Genomic DNA, 15,848 nt, shown 5'->3' on the forward strand with positions numbered 1-15,848 from the left:
GAGGACTTTGTAGCTGATTTATGCTTTGCTGCACAGCGTGTACAAAACCAAGCTCTCATTTTGACAGCTAGCTCAAACAAAAAGCAAGACGCTTGATTGACAGAAATAAATATAAGCGGTTGGTGACGGCTTAGGGGAGAGAACCCAAAAGTGTGTGATCTTTGAAAGTTTTGAGAAATACAGACCGGGTTCCTTCTTGCATACCTAAAGCGTTAAGAAACAGAAAGGACAAAGGGAAGTTATAAACATTAGAAGCACTTACATTGTTAGGTATTTCAAAAGTTATGGTAGGTGTTATTGTTAGATGTTTTTCAGGGTGCAGTGTGACTGATTAACCTTACCTCAGCTAACCTTCTCAGAAGCCCTGTGAAGCAAGTTGGGAGAGGAGGAGAAGGTCTGTTGTTACACGATCACTCGCCCTAAGACAGTGATTTGCAGACTTTCTACCTTCGGGAAATTCTTTCCACGTTGGTTGCCTGCCAAAGAATTTGAGCGCCTGCTGCATATTCCCTATGCATAGCAGGGGACCCTGAGGGATGTTCTAGACTCTAGAACGACTGTGTGCTGGAGCGCTGCCTTGCCCCTGCAACAGAGGGTGCCCAGGGCATGCCAACATCACTCGCGCATGTTGAGGGGGTGTCCTGTTGTGCCATGCAGACACCCCATGGCCTGCGTGTAGAACTGTTTTTATGTTTGCTTTCTATTTGTAAGTTGCTTTGAGCAAGCCCTTTGTGGAAGAGAAGAACACGGGTATACATTTTAATTATTTTGGGGGGGGGAGAGAAGGGTGGCATTCAAGTAAGCTTTACTCAGAACAGACCCAGTGAAATGAATGAACTTGACTAAACTAGGCTCAGCAGGTCTACTCTGAGTATAACTTAGTTTCATACCATCCTTGGTAAATAATCAATGGAAAGCAAATTAAAGGAACAGGGGCTAATTTGTCCTTTTAGTTTACGAGGGTAATGTGCAGGTGCTTAAGTGCAAAATTCATGCGCAGAGCATGAAACTCAGGGTTGTGGGTTCGAGACCCACGTTGGGCAAAAAATCCCTGGACTAGATGACCCTCATGGTCCCAAATCTACAAGTTTATGATTGGAACACCTGTATTTCCTAGGCAGGGTTTTCTCTTAGTATGTTTAGGACAGGCATAGGCAAACTTGGCCCTCCAGATGTTTTGGGACTACAACTCCCATCATCCCTAGTTAACAGGACCAGTGGTCAGGGATGATGGGAGTTGTAGTCCCTAAACGTCTTGGGAGCCGAGTTTGCGTATGCCTGCGATAGGGCATGAGACTCTTAATCTCAGGTTTAAGGGTTCGCGTCCCATACTGGGCAGAAGATCCCTGAACTGCAGAGGGTTGGACTAGATGGCCCTTGCGGTCCCTTACAATTCTATGATTCTATGTACATAACCGTTCTTGAGTACAGGAAGCTATTGTTGGTGGAGGGAGTCCACAGTTCCATGGAGAATCAGGGATGGGGAATCTCAGGCATTGGGAGCAAAAGGTGTCCACCCCGCAGGTATTTCAATGTTTCCTCAGAAGCCTCAACATGCTTTTGCCTGTCTGGAGTGTGTTCCTGGCTATTGCTTGCTGCAATGGAGAGTAGAGAGGAGTTTATGAGCACATGCAGAAATTATCCCACAAAAGCAAATTTTAAATTTGCTGCTCTGCATGCACTCCCTCCCATGCACCCACCTAAATCTCCTTCCAGGGAAGCAAGAGGCATTTATCAGAGCTGAAGGACACACTCCAGGCAGTCAAAAAACACTCCAGGCGGGAGAAAAGCAAGGTCAGTAGCAGGTGCGGCCTGGGAAGACTTACAAGGGCCAGACAGAAAGGCTTTGAGGGCCACATTTGGCTCCCAGGCCTCAGGTTACTCATCCCTTAGTTACAGCCGAGTAACAGCTGCACCAACAACTCAGCCTGTGCCGGAGTGTCTTACTGCAGTGTTCCCCAACCTTGGGCCTCCAGCTGTTTTTGGACTACAATTCCCATCATCCTTGACCACTGGTCTTGCTAGCGAGGGATGATGGGAGTTGTAGTCCAAAAACAGCTGGAGGCCCAAGGTTGGGGAGCACTGTCTTACTGGATACCTGGGAGCTCTGGGTTCAAAGCCCCCCTGAGCCATGAAGCTCATTGGGTGGTCTTGGGCCAGCCTCTCGGCCTACCCTACCTCACAGGGTTGTTGTGGAGGACCAAAAACGAGGTGGAACAGAGCCCCTGCCTTGCCCTCCTTGGAGGAAAAAGGTCGAACACAACAAGCACAATTAATGCATATTCCCACCCTTTACTTCTGCTGGGGGCCTTTGCTGTTGTTCTGTGCGGTGTTTTTTACTTGGCTCGGGGACCCTATAAATAAACCGAAGCCGGGCAGCTGAGAGAGGGGACCCCGACGCCAGAGCACAAGTTTCCATTTCCAGGGATTGCGCAACAGGCAAGGAGCAGCCCCAGCAACAACCGCCGCTCCTCCCGAGGAAAGAGCGCAGCAATAAACAAAGCCACGTGTCTCTCCTCCCTCCCCGGGCGAGAGGCGGAGCTTGCAGGCGCTCTTCCGGCAACAAAGAGCCCCTGCAGCCCGCAGATAAATACGGAGGCGGCCGGAGCGAGGGCAGAGACAAGGATCGGAGTGGCGGAGCGAGGGCGAAGGAGATCATAGTAGAGGAGGGGGAGAGCAAAGAATAATAGTAATAGTTTCTGCGTAGCCCTTTGGCTAGGGACATTGCGCTTCCTAGGTATCTTCGCTTGGGAGAAGGCGGCGAAAGGGAGCGCAAGGACAACTTTGGTTGCTGGATTTCTTTGGCTGGCGAGGATGCCTTTTCTGGGCCAGGACTGGCGCTCCCCGGGGCAGAACTGGGTGAAGACGGCGGATGGTTGGACGAGGTTTCTGGCCGAGAGGGAGAACAGCAGCGGCAGCTTCGCCAGCGAGCGGAACAGGTGAGAGCGGCGCGGAGAGAGCCGGGTGCCTTGCGCGCTGCGTGCGCCTTTGGAGAGGTTTGCCCCACTTGCAGGTGGGGGTGTCGTCGTCCCCAACCCCGGACATAGTTGCTAGCAAATGCTGCCGCTGTTGTTGTTGGGGCTGCCGAGTGGTAGCAGGCAGAGAGATACGTGGCGTAGCACACACACACACCGGTTTGCATCTTTGCAAATAAAAAAATGGCAAGCCTTGCTTTTTGCAAAAAACGCGCAGACATGGCGGTTGTTTTCTTAACGAGGCCGTTGTTTCGCCGAGTGCATCTCTGCCCGTGCGAGGCTGCAGCGCCTCGGTTTGTGTTGTTCTGGGGGTTGTGGCGTCATTGCGGGAAGGAGGATCATCTGGCGAGCTAAACCCTCTCCAGGAACCCGGAGGCGGAGGCAGGAGCGAGAGCGCAGCGCCCACCTCCTGCGGCGCTACCAGGAACGTGCCGCTTCCAGCTCTCCAGATGTAAATGCGTTCGCGCATTTGCTCCGGATTTCTTAAAAGCGAAATGTCCGTCTTGCCCACCCGTCTATTATATTTGGGGTTGGTTGGAGAGTGGAAGCAAATCTGTGGGATTGTGGGTCGGAGAACCACCATTTTATTATCGCGATATGGAGGGAGTGGAGGGCTGTATCTTAAGGTTGGTCCTACTCGGAGCAGACCTATTAAAAATAATGAGCATTACTAACTTGGGTCCATTAACTTCATTGGGCTTCTCTGAGTATAGTTGGATGGAACTCTGTGGGTGGGTGGGTTCATATATGTCCCCAAGAACAATTTGATATTAAGTGATCAGGAGTAGGACTGGGTGTTTCCAGAAATCTCGAGCCCTAAAAAAAAAGTCACCGGAAATCTTCACTTGTCCTAGAGGCATATTATGGCAAAAGCAACAACGGCTCTTTAAAAAGCAGGCACTGTTTGGGCGGTCTTCTCTCATCTTCTCCCATTCTTTCCATGAGGTTGCCACCCACCCAGAATTTTTATTGGGCCAGTTTGAATTTGATCATCGGAAATGTGAGACTCAAAGCTGGACAATAAGCCCTTGCCGGACAGTTATTGTTGTTAGTCAACTTAGGTGTCACCTGTTCTGGTTGTATCTTTGGCACCATGTCACAACCTTTGTGCCTTCCAAAGCAGGTATGTTGTGAACATAAATGCATGCATATGTCCTCTGTTGCTGTTTCGAACTCTGCCCCTTGATAAAAGGATGATGGAGGTGGTCGACTGCAGTTGGTTTGCATGCTGTGGCTCTGTCATTGTGTGTGTGTTTTTCTCCTAGCTGCTGTGCAAGCACACCAGCCACCCCAGAACCTTGGCCTCTCTCCCCCATGGCCTTCTGCCAGCCCTCATCTGCCTACCTTCTTACTATACGGCTTATCAGTTTCCTCCTCCTCAGCCTCAGGTTGTCCTTGCAGAACTCAGCAGGGAGGGGGATGGGGACAGAAGAACTGGAGTGAACTACATCTGCCGCTCATTGGCTCTGGCGCCACCTAATGGTGGTCTCCTTGCCCTCCACCCTATCAGTCGCAGTGGGTATCAGACACCACCTGCTTGCCCTTGTGCGCTAGGTCAGGCACCCCCAAACTCAGCCCTCCAGATGTTTTTGGGACTACAATTCCCATCATCCCTGACCACTGGTCCTGTTAGCTAGGGGTGATGGGAGTTGTAGTCCCGAAACATCTGGAGGGCTGAGTTTGAGATGACCTAGAGCAGGCATCCCCAATCTTCTGGTCTCTGGATGTTGCTGGACTACAACTCACATCATGCCTGACCGTTGGCAAGGCTGGCTGGGGCTGATGGGAGTTGAGGTTTCCAGGCTGCTTTGCAACAGGGATCTCATGGGACCACTACCAGCAGATGGTGCAACACCAGATTCCAAAGCACAGCAGGACAGACTGTTTCTGAACAGGCAAGGAAGCATTCCCTTTGGGAAAATAATTCTGTGCATGCTCACAGACACTCAGCCATAAAGTACCTTTTTAAAATAAGTACCAGTTCTGTCCCACCTTCACCCACTTCCCCACCTCTCATACTCTATCCAACCTTTGTCTTCTCCCCCAGGTTTTGACCAGGATGCTGCTAAGTCTCTCCATGTCCCTGGAGACTGTTTGGTCTGATGCAACACACACACACACACACACACACAGAGAGAGAGAGAGTTTGTGCTGCTCTGCCTCCATCCCTACACAGGTTCCCTCAGTCACAGCGTACAGCTGGGCAAAAGTGCTTGAAAATCTAATATTCTCAAAATGTTGTTGCTTTGGCTTCAGGGAAGCGAACAATCCTGCAAATTGCTTTCCTCGAAAACCAGCTCCTCCTAGAACTTAATGAGAAACGTAAATAATAAATTGGCACACCAAAGAAGAGAGGAGTTGGAACAGCAGCAGATAGTATGTCAGTTACTGAGGAAGCAGGTTATCTGCTAAGCATGAATGCTGGATAGCTCAGTTGGTAAAGCATTAGACTCTCAGGAATCTCAAGTTCCCGGGTTCGAGCCCCACATTGGGCACAAGATTTCTGCAATGTAGGGGGTTGGAGTAGATGACCCTCGTGGTCCCTTCCAACTCTACAATTCTACGATTTGTATGAATTTTATTCACGAATTAAAACACCCACCAGCCCCCATAGCCCATCAGTGAGGATTCTTTTGATGGAAGCTTGTGCATGTTACATTATGCAGTTCACGGTGAGAATTTTGCTTGGCACACAGATATTTCCCCCCTGCTTCTGCCTAAAATGTGCAGCAAACCAGGATTTTAGATGGATGGTTTCTGTATGAGAGCCAGATTTTTTTGTTATTAGGGTTTTGGAGCTTCTTGGATGGGTTCGCTGAGCAAGCAAGAAAATGAAGAGAAAACAGATACAACCCAGTCTGCAGCCTAGTTAGGCCACAATGTATGGATTTAAACTGACACAAATCCCCTTCCATTTAATGGGGCTGCAATCCTTTGCACGCCAACCTTCCTGTAGATCCCAGGGAACACAGTGGAGTTTACTTCTGAGTAAGGTATAGAATTGGACTGCCAAAGCTGCTCACTTGGTTACCTAGGCTTGCTGAATTTATTTTGGAAAACCTGCTTTTGGGAAACGGAGTTGCAAAACTAAATGCAAGCCCTGAATTTAGTCGGACTTTCAAATTAGCATTACGTTATCTGGGAAGGAAGTATGTCAGATCTAACTAGGCAATATAGATTGAGACTCCTGCCTGATAATTTTGGAAGGCTTGTTTCCTCTAACTTCTGTTTATGCTTTCCAGGAAAACATCAGTTTGAGTAATGTATGGGTTAGTTTTGCAAAATCCTTGGTGGGTGGTTCTTTTGTTGAAACATAAATTTGTGGCAGCGGGAACACTGCGTCCCCATTAGCGGAGTTGTGCTTCAAAACTTTCGCTCAGACGGGTATCTGTTTAATTACAAGAAATCAATACTGACAGTTCAAGTGGCTTCAGAGCATGCAGTAGTTAAGATGTGGAACTTAACAAAATGGGTTGAGTCTATTTTTAAACCCGGAGCTCTCTTGGTTTACTGTGTTTAGTTAACAAAAGCCTTGGCTATGGCAGGGCATTCTGGTTTATTTTGTTTGGCATCTAACAGAATGTTGGCCACTTAAGCAGAGGCCTGTATTCGTTGCATATTAAAGGCTTCTGCCCGAAAAAATGAAATGTTGTTAAGCAATGGGCCATCGAGTTCCGGTATCCTGTCTTCAGCAGGGACCGATACTGAAATGCCACAGAGCAGGCTGTTTACATTCTCCCACGAAACTAGTGGCAACTGTGAACAAGATTCATGATAGATTTGGTTGGACCAACTATTGGTTTCAGGATCTTTCAGTTTGCTTGTGCAGCATGCAGGGGATTTCACAACCAAATTAAAAACAATTCTACTGTTAGTAAGCTGTAGCCCAAACTTTTTTGTCTAGGCTGCTCATTTTGCTAAAAGTTTGCATTGCTAAATATTACTACCTCTACTGAGAAAGTGAACCCAGGTTTTTTTGTTTTTAATTCCTGGCTTTTGAAACTGCAAAGGCAAAACTAAAAGCAACCACTTTTGGATTAGACGTGAGTGGCAACAGTATGACATAGCACATGGGAACGGTGCCCTGATCATTTCTTTGTCATTCGCTTGGCATCTCTCACTGCTTAAACATGCCATCTGTCAAAGCATGCCTTGACACACCAGTCTTTGAGCCCTTGTGTGATGCTCCACCGACTCCTTGTGCAACAGTAGCTCATCCATATGAAATAGACTGGAAGGAAAAGCCTTGCCTTGGGGCTGTGCTGATTTTCACAGTTTGAAAAAGAAAACTGGCTAGATGTGGGCTCTTGCACAACAAGAGAAGTTAGGTGCACAGCTGCCAAAGTATTAAATCTCTATATCAAAGTTAGAGTACATTGTGGTGGCATTGCTAGGGATGAGGAAGGAATTATGGCTGGCTGTTTGGAGAGACCACTGCTTGGCCCTGGTTCTAACCCTCCGGTAGAAAGAGGCAGCAGAACCGTAGCTAGGTGATCTTGTGCCCCTGGCAGAACCGTCCAGATTGCGCCCCCTAGGTAATGCGGCACAGAAAAAAATAGGGAAAAACAGGGCCCCTGCATAACATATACTGTAAGGTAAAGGGACCCCTGACGATTAGGTCCAGTCGTGGACAACTCTGGGGTTGCGGCGCTCATCTCGGTTTACTGGCCGAGCTTCTGGGTCATGTGGCCAGCATGACTAAGCCGCTTCTGGTGAACCAGAGCAGCGCACAGAAACGTTTACCTTCCCGCCAGAGCGATACCTATTTATCTACTTGCACTGTGACGTGCTTTCGAACTGCTAGGTTGGCAGGAGCAGGGACCGAGCAATGGGAGCTCACCCCGTCGCGGGGATTTGAACCGCCGACCTTCTGATTGGCGAGTCCTAGGCTCGGTGGTTTAACCCACAGCGCCACCCGCGTCCCAACATATACTGTGAAGACCCTCTGTTTAAAACCTTTTTCTTATGAGGCAATGATTGATATTTTTATTTATAGACATATTTAGGGAAATATTTTCAGCAGATATTGCGCCCCCTCCTTGTCTGTGCCCCTGGAGGGGGGGTCTTCCTCGCCCGCCCGTCCTTCCCTGAGAGGCAGGATTTCCTCTTTGGAAATATAGGGGAAGGAACTGTAGCTTGTGGCATGGGTAGAGCACATACTGCATGCAGAAAACCACAGTTTCAAAGCCTGGCATCTGTAGCTCAAGGAATCAGGTGGCCTTTATTGGGAAAGAGCTCTCCAGAGTTGCTGCAAACCCAAGTACGCAACCCTGGGGTAATTGATAGACACTGCTCAGTCTGCTTCTCATGATTCAAGTTGCTTCCCTGCGGGTTGAAATCTCTGTAGAAACCTTCTCCGTAACCTCTGCGGCATAAATTTGCCCCTGGCACCTCAAGATGGGACTGTTAACAAGTTCCAGGTCACATCACATGACATTGGGCAATAAAGCGCTGTTGAATCATCTGATCCGGTGACATTTCTATGTCCTAGTAACATAGCCCAGTAAACAGAGATACAGTTTCTACTGAAGATAAGGAGTGGGTGACGTTTGCTTTGGGGAAAACACAAAGAGATGAGAAGGGGATGGGGGAAGGGTGAGGGTTCCTTGGACAACGCAGCAGAACTGTAGCTCCTTCGGGTTTCAAATAGCACCTGTTCTCTTCAATTGTTCTCTATTGCTGCACCATCAGTTTATAAGCCAAGCCAAACAGTATATTACTGGACACTTCCATAAATACCTCTGCTTTCTGGGCATTTTCTGAGGAGCTGTCTGAAAACAGTGCCTTTCTGGATTAGCCAGAATCAATTCTTCACACCTGTGGTGTTAGGAATTTCCCTGTGCATACGCATAGACCTGGTCAGTTCCCCACACCTGTGGCGTTAGGTATTTTCTGTTCTGTATTTGATCCGATAATTTGATTCCTCCTGCGATTGCATAAATGAAGGGCTGGAAATAACCCTAAACACTTTATACAGTGGTACCTTGGTTTACGAACTTAATCCATTCCGGAAGTCCGTTCTTAAACCAAGGCTTGCTTTCCCATAGCAGCAGGGGACTCAATTTACAAATGGAACATACTCAACAGGAAGCGAAACATGTTCTGCTTCCAAGGCAAATTTCACAAACCAAAACACCTACTTCCGGGTTTGCAGCGTTCTTAATCCAAGTTGTTCATAAACTAAGCTGTTCTTAAACCAAGGTACCACTGTACTGTGATTTGCATGATCAGGTTCTTTCTAGTAAGGAAGCCATCTTAAGTCTGTTACTACAAGAATAACAGAGTCTTGATTTGAAAGACCAGTGGGTTTATTGTGACATAAACTTTTGTGGAATTAGAGCCCATGAAAATATATTGGACTCTGGCACCTAAGAACAGAGGTGCACATCTAGTTGGGTCCAAAGGTCAGGGATCTCTGCTATAAACCCACAGTTCCGCCTTTCAGAAGAACAGTTGAGCTACAACCAAATTATATAAAGTCGTACCTTGGAAGTCGAACGGAATCCCTTCAACTTCCAAAATGTCTGAAAACCAAAGTGCGGCTTCTGATTGGCTGCAGGAAGCTCCTGCAGCCAATCGGAAGCCACGGAAGCCCCATCGCACGTTCGGCTTCCAAAAATAGTTCACAAACCAGAACGGTCACTTCTGGGTTTGCAGCGTTTGGGAGCCAAAACGTTTTTCCTGACCACTAGAAATCCAGCTCAGCCCTCCTTCCCAACCAGGAATGTCTTCTGAGATTTACATTCCATGCCTTTTTTCTTCTTATTCAGCCTTAAGGGACTAGAAGCAACTGGGCAGGGTGGGGGTGAGGAGCTGGATTTTGCAGAGTATACCTGCTTCTGAATTTACACCTTGCAGTTACAGAGCTTCAAGGCACCCTGCTGACCACATTGTGTCCCACAGTGTCATTTTAATATGCACATGGCTGCATCAACACAAGTTTGAATCCCATGCTTCACTGGAAGCCAGTACCAAAAGTGCTGATCCCATGAAGTTCAGAGCTTCACTAGTTTAATGCAGAAGTGGACAACCTGTGGCCTTCTAAATATTGTTGGACCCCAACTCCGGTCAGCCCCAGCCAGAATGGCCAGTACTCCAGAATGATGGGAGTTGAAGTCCACAAAATCTGCACAGCCACAGGTTGCGCACCTCTGCCTTAAAGAGCGTGGCCAAAAATCTAGTTGCGCCATAGATTTGTATAACGGCATTATGAAATTGGTAGCTTTATTTACAGTTCCCTTCCTATTGATCCCTAGCAGAGCATTTGCCTTTTTCACAGCTGCCACACACTGGGTCAATATATTCACTACTACGAGCCTGAGGTCTTTTCCTGGTCAGTCGCTGGACACTTCAGACCCCATGAGCGCATATGTGTAGTTAAGATTATTCAGTTGTTGCCCAAACAAGCAAGATCTTGAGTATTAGGTGACTGATCTCTGCTATGATGTACGTTAGTAAAGGACCAAGTCGTTTTCTTTGGGGTTTTGTTTGTATTACTTTGAGACAGTCAAGAATGAAATTTAATATAAAACTCCAGCTCTGGCCAGGAGATTCTGCAATAGAGGCAGCTGTCTAAAGATGACTCTGAACAGGATCTTGTTACAAATACAAGAAGGAATGTGATATCTTTCTGTAGCAGAGCATTATTTTGTTGTACTGCCCGCCCGCCCCCTCTCCGTTTAGACAAGTTTTTAAAATAGTTTACGACCCAAGCATTAAGCATGGGATAATGAAACAGATCGCTATGTAAATAAGTACAACTTGTGCATGAAGCTGTAAAATTGTAGATAGAACTGCAATGTGGTTACCCTGATGCAATTATTCCACTCCGTTGGAAAGAAAAGCCATTGTGGGGGTGCTGTGTATGTGTACATGGAGACACATTTTGCAGGTGGTTTTGCTGAAATCCTTGGGAGCAATGCTGCAGTCAAGGCTGTGTTGAAACTTTCAGCTCTGTCACTTTATTGGCTGAACCCAACTTCCATTTCAGGGATGCGGGTGGCGCTGTGGGTTAAACCACAGAGCCTAGGACTTGCCGATCAGAAGGTCGGCAGTTCGAATCCCCGCAACAGGGTGAGCTCCCATTGCTCGGTCCCTGCTCCTGCCAACCTAGCAGTTCGAAAGCACGTCAAAGTGCAAGTAGATAAATAGGTACCGCTCCGGCGGGAAGGTAAACGGCGTTTATGTGCGCTGCTCTGGTTTGCCAGAAACGGCTTAGTCATGCTGGCCACATGACCCGGAAGCTGATGATGGGAGCTGTAGTGCTAAAACATCTGGAGGGCTGAGTTTGCCTATGCCTGATCTACGGGGACTCCGAAGGGTGTGGAGGTCTAAGAAAAGGACATTAGATTGAGATCTACTAATCAATATTCCCCCGCCCCGATAGATGATCAGCCACAGATTGGGAAAGATTTCAGACTCCCAGCGTTTCAGTTCTCCCAGACTCCCAGATTTCAGTTCAACGTTTAGCAGCAACGAACAAAATCTTCCTGCCCCACTACCCTCTGGGAAACAACCTCTGGAAATCCTTATCTGTAGTCTCCAAGATGTGAATTTGTACTGTGAACCTCCATTTTGCATTTGGCTCACCTGTCTACAACCTTGCTTTTGCTCCTGACTCGCATTGACCCTAGAATCATAGAATCATAGAGTTGGAAGAGACCACAAGGGCCGTCGAGTCCAACCCCCTGCCAAGCAGGAAACACCATCAGAGCACTCCTGACATATGGTTGTCAAGCCTCTGCTTAAAGACCTCCAAAGTAGGAGACTCCACCACACTCCTTGGCAGCAAATTCCACTGTCAAACAGCTCTTACTGTCAGGAAGTTCTTCCTAATGTTTAGGTGGAATCTTCTTTCTTGTAGTTTGGATCCATTGCTCCGTGTCCACTTCTCTGGAGCAGCAGAAAACAACCTTTCTCCCTCCTCTATGTGACATCCTTTTATATATTTGAACATGGCTATCCTATCACCCCTTAACCTCCTCTTCTCCAGGCTAAACATGCCCAGCTCCCTTAACCGTTCCTCATAAGGCATCGTTTCCAGGCCTTTGACCATTTTGGTTGCCCTCCTCTGGACACGTTCCAGTTTGTCAGTGTTCTTCTTGAATTGTGGTGCCCAGAACTGGACACAGTACTCCAGGTGAGGTCTGACCAGAGCAGAATACCGTGGCACTATTACTTCCCTTGATCTAGATGCTATACTCCTATTGATGAGGCCCAGAATTGCATTGGCTTTTTTAGCTGCCGTGTCACACTGTTGGCTCATGTCAAGTTTGTGGTCAACCAAGACTCCTAGATCCCTCAGGGTGTGAGCTTGGCAGGATGTTTAAGACAACCATGCTAGGCTAGATTCAGAGAGGCAATTCAACCCCACAACAGACTTGTGAATGGTGAGGGCCATTCTTAAATTGCCTGGTGGCCAAGTGAAACAGACCTCTACAGAAAAATGGTTTGGAAACTGCAGCCTTAAAGCCGTTCTACAAGTGCAGTTCAGCTTGTAGTACAGAGATCTCTGTCAGAATCAGTTTAGGCTGAAAATGGAAATAGTATGTTTTTAGTGTTTCCCATAGGGAGTAAACTCCCTGCGATTAGAAAAAAGTAGCACAGCGGGTAGAAGACTACACCAGAACATTTCTTCCTTGCATCCAAGTTCTGTTTGGGCATTGAACATTTTTTATCTTCAGTGTATAGAACTTTTCATATTCCCGCATTGCTCTCCTTAGCCATCCTTGACCTGCTGAAGCTCCTCTCCCAACACAGTATTATTTGCAGGCCTTGCAAAATATGTCTGACAATAGACAGATGCCTGTAACCTGCGTGGGTCCCTGCCTGAGGACATCTCATGGCACAAGTAGGAAGCAATGACATCAGGTGAGCAGGAGGAGGTTAAAGAAAGGGCACTGATGTTGCACCCAGGTCACGAGGTTCGTTATGCAACTGCTACTTAATTATGGGTGTAATTGCCTCCTCGTTCCATTTTTCATCAGGACAGTCTATAAAAGTGTCACTGGAGCTTGTCCTGAAAGTGACAATTCCTGGTACATTTCCTGAACGGGCAAGGGTGTGTACAGGAAAGGAAGTTTGCTCTACGGTTCATCTTGTTTATATAAAAGAGCATTTAAATAAAATTCTTTCAGATGTGTAGGACACGGTTGGTGCCAACACCTAGTAGACTGAATCAGATTTGGAGCAGACTTAATTTCCTATAGAAATCTATTTGGTCCCTTGAGGTCCAATGTACCAACTTAAAAACTGTGTACACTCATACCTCATGTTGTGTCCGCTTCAGGTTATGTGTTTTTGTGTTGTGTCCCATGGCAAGTACCGGAATGGGTTACTTCTGGGTTTCACTGCTCACGCATGTGAGAAGCGATAAATCATGTCGCGCGTGTGCGCAGATGCAGCTATTCAGCTTGCGTCAGTTCCTTGTTATGGACGGGCCTCTGGAACAGATCCCGTCCGTAACATGAGGTTCTACTGTATGTTGCAGTAGCTGCCCAGAAGCTATTTCTCTCCTTCCAATTCGGCCCCAATAACATTTACTTACCAACTAAGTGTCAGGAGCTCATCCTACACTCGAGTAGGACCGTGGCAGAGACACATGCCTGACTGGCATGTTCTCTCCCTCCTGATCAATTGTTCGGGAGCTTCACAAGCTTTCTTCTGCCCGAACATCACAATGACCGATGCCAACAGACATCGGCACACTCAGGGATCCGCAGTTCATGTAACAGAACTCAGCAACTCAGCATTTTGGCTAATCTACTTTATTTACATATAAACACACATGGAGCACTGCAACATGGCTCCCTCGCTCTCTAGCATCAGACAGCAAAGAGCGAGAACAAAGGACAATAGTCCCACTTCACAGAACACAGTAACACAACCATCCTGTCTCCGTCACTTCCCACTCTGTGGAGTCAAAACATACGCCATCATGTGATAGACAACAATCCCATGACTGCAATCACGGAACAGGAATTCTAACAATAAGTTTCTGAGATAATCTCTAGGAACATCTTTGGGTGTCTTCCTGGATTGGTGAGACTTGCCTAATGGCAATACAAAATTGAGCCTTCTGCCTTGTGGCCCAGTCTTGTGGAAAGCTCTTCCAACAGACAGCCAGTATCTTTAGTTCTTTCCCCAGTAATTTACCCAGACCCTCTTTTTTGTCCCTCAATGTGTATATATTAGGACCCACCTTATTTCTATGATTGTAAGTTGTTTTAAACTGCTTTTAGTACTGTGTTTTAATGCTGTGAGCGTAGGGTGAGAGATGGATAAATATCAACAACAGCAACAACAACTTCTAAACATTTGGTGGGAAGCCTCCTTGAATTGGGGGGTGATCTTCTGAAGTGGGAAGCCTCTTGCACTCAATGGAGGTCCTGTTGGTGTGAACCCTGGAAGGACCTAGTCCTAAATCACGCAGAGAGACTGAACCTTTTGGAGGGAGGGAGCGGAGAGCAGCGCAGAGGGTCCTTCTTGCCCTCCCTATTTGCATGTTGCTTTAACACAGGAGTAGAACTCCTTAAGAGGTTAGTGGCCTAAGTTGTGGTTAGCTCAACCTACTGATTTCAGAAGGACAGAAGTTCAGTTAACTTGGATGGAGTCCAATCCATTATCTCAGAATAAAGGCTCAGGACCGCAATACCTCAAGGACCGCCTCTTTCCATATGAACCTTCCCGGACCTTGAGATCGTCTTCTGAGGCCCTCCTTCGTGTGCCTCCTCCTTGAGAGGTGCGGAGGGTGGCAACACGAGAATGGGCCTTCTCTGCAGTGGCTCCCCGCCTGTGGAATGCTCTCTCCAGGGAAGTCCGCCTGGTGCCTTCATTATACCCATTTAGGCGCCAGGCAAAAACATTCCTTTTTAACCAGGCCTTTGGTTGATCTGTTTGGAATCCTATACCCTTTTAAAATGTGTCTCTTTTCTGGGGTGGGTGGGTGTTATTGGGTTGTTGTTGTTGTTGTTGTTCTGTTTATATATATTGTGATCTTTTCTGTGAGCCGCCCTGAGACCTCTGGGTATAGGGTGGTATATAAACTCAATTAATAATAATAATAATAATAATAATATCAAACTGGCAGAGGGAAGCATAGGAGTGCTCTGATGGTGTTTCCTGCTTGGCAGGGGGTTGGACTCGATGGCCCTTGTGGTCTATTCCAACTCTATGATTCTATGATTCTATTCTATGATTCTATGGAAGGTAGCCTCTCTGGGTGCTCTAGGTGGGGAATTCCCAGAGAGCAGTTGACGTCGGTCATTACAAGGTTGCTGCTGCTGTTCGCTGCCTTTGATGATCTCACCCACATAAGTGACTGGACCACAAACCAGAGCCTCACATGATATTCTTAAGGTGTTGGAGTGTTCATGAAGGAGGAGCTGTTTCCTTGAGTATTCAAAACCCAAGTTTTAGGGAAAGGATCTGTTCTTCCTGGTGTTGCTGGACTGCAACTCCCGCCAGCAATATAGGAGCAGTGGTCCAGAAATTTCTGGACGGCTACCTGGAGAAATGGTCGAATTTGTCCATTTTGGTTTCTCTGGGTTTCCTCATTTCTCCCAGTCTTAAATTCGGTTCTTCACATTTCCGCATCAACTTGCAATTTTTTTCAAAAGAGAAACCTGTTTGAAAATTCACCAGCGTTTTAGGGTGACTCTCTCCTTCACATAGGCAGGTTTGTGTGCAATTTTGCCTACTAGACACATTTTGGCAAAAGCCATTTCCCCGAACGTAATACATTTTTGTATGTTAAATTGCACTTATGTGTGCATTTTGATGTACACTTTCCCCCCAGCATATGCATTTTTGCACACATTACTTGACTAGAAAACCACGCTGCAAAATTCAGAGAACTGTGAATCTTGGAAACTG

At 47.1% G+C, this 15,848-nt stretch overlaps 1 protein-coding gene across 4 annotated transcripts in view; it reads left to right on the forward strand.

Annotated features, from left to right (window-relative positions):
* The first annotated feature begins 2,472 nt into the window (after window positions 1-2,472).
* FBXO32 (F-box protein 32) overlaps window positions 2,473-15,848 on the forward strand; it is a 39,911-nt gene continuing 26,535 nt past the window's right edge. For 3 of the 4 annotated variants that reach the window (XR_014529094.1, XR_014529095.1, XM_083516928.1), the window contains exon 1: window positions 2,473-2,939. Coding sequence is in view for 1 of the 4 variants with exons in the window: in XM_083516928.1 (XP_083373054.1) it covers window positions 2,815-2,939 (125 nt within the window). In the remaining 3 variants the exon portion in view is untranslated. The remainder of the gene's footprint in view (window positions 2,940-15,848) is intronic. The other variant, XR_014529096.1, reaches the window with a different exon arrangement.

Source organism: Podarcis liolepis (assembly GCF_965112155.1).
Source record: "Podarcis liolepis genome assembly, chromosome: 8".
Classification (NCBI taxonomy): Eukaryota; Metazoa; Chordata; class Lepidosauria; order Squamata; family Lacertidae; genus Podarcis; species Podarcis liolepis.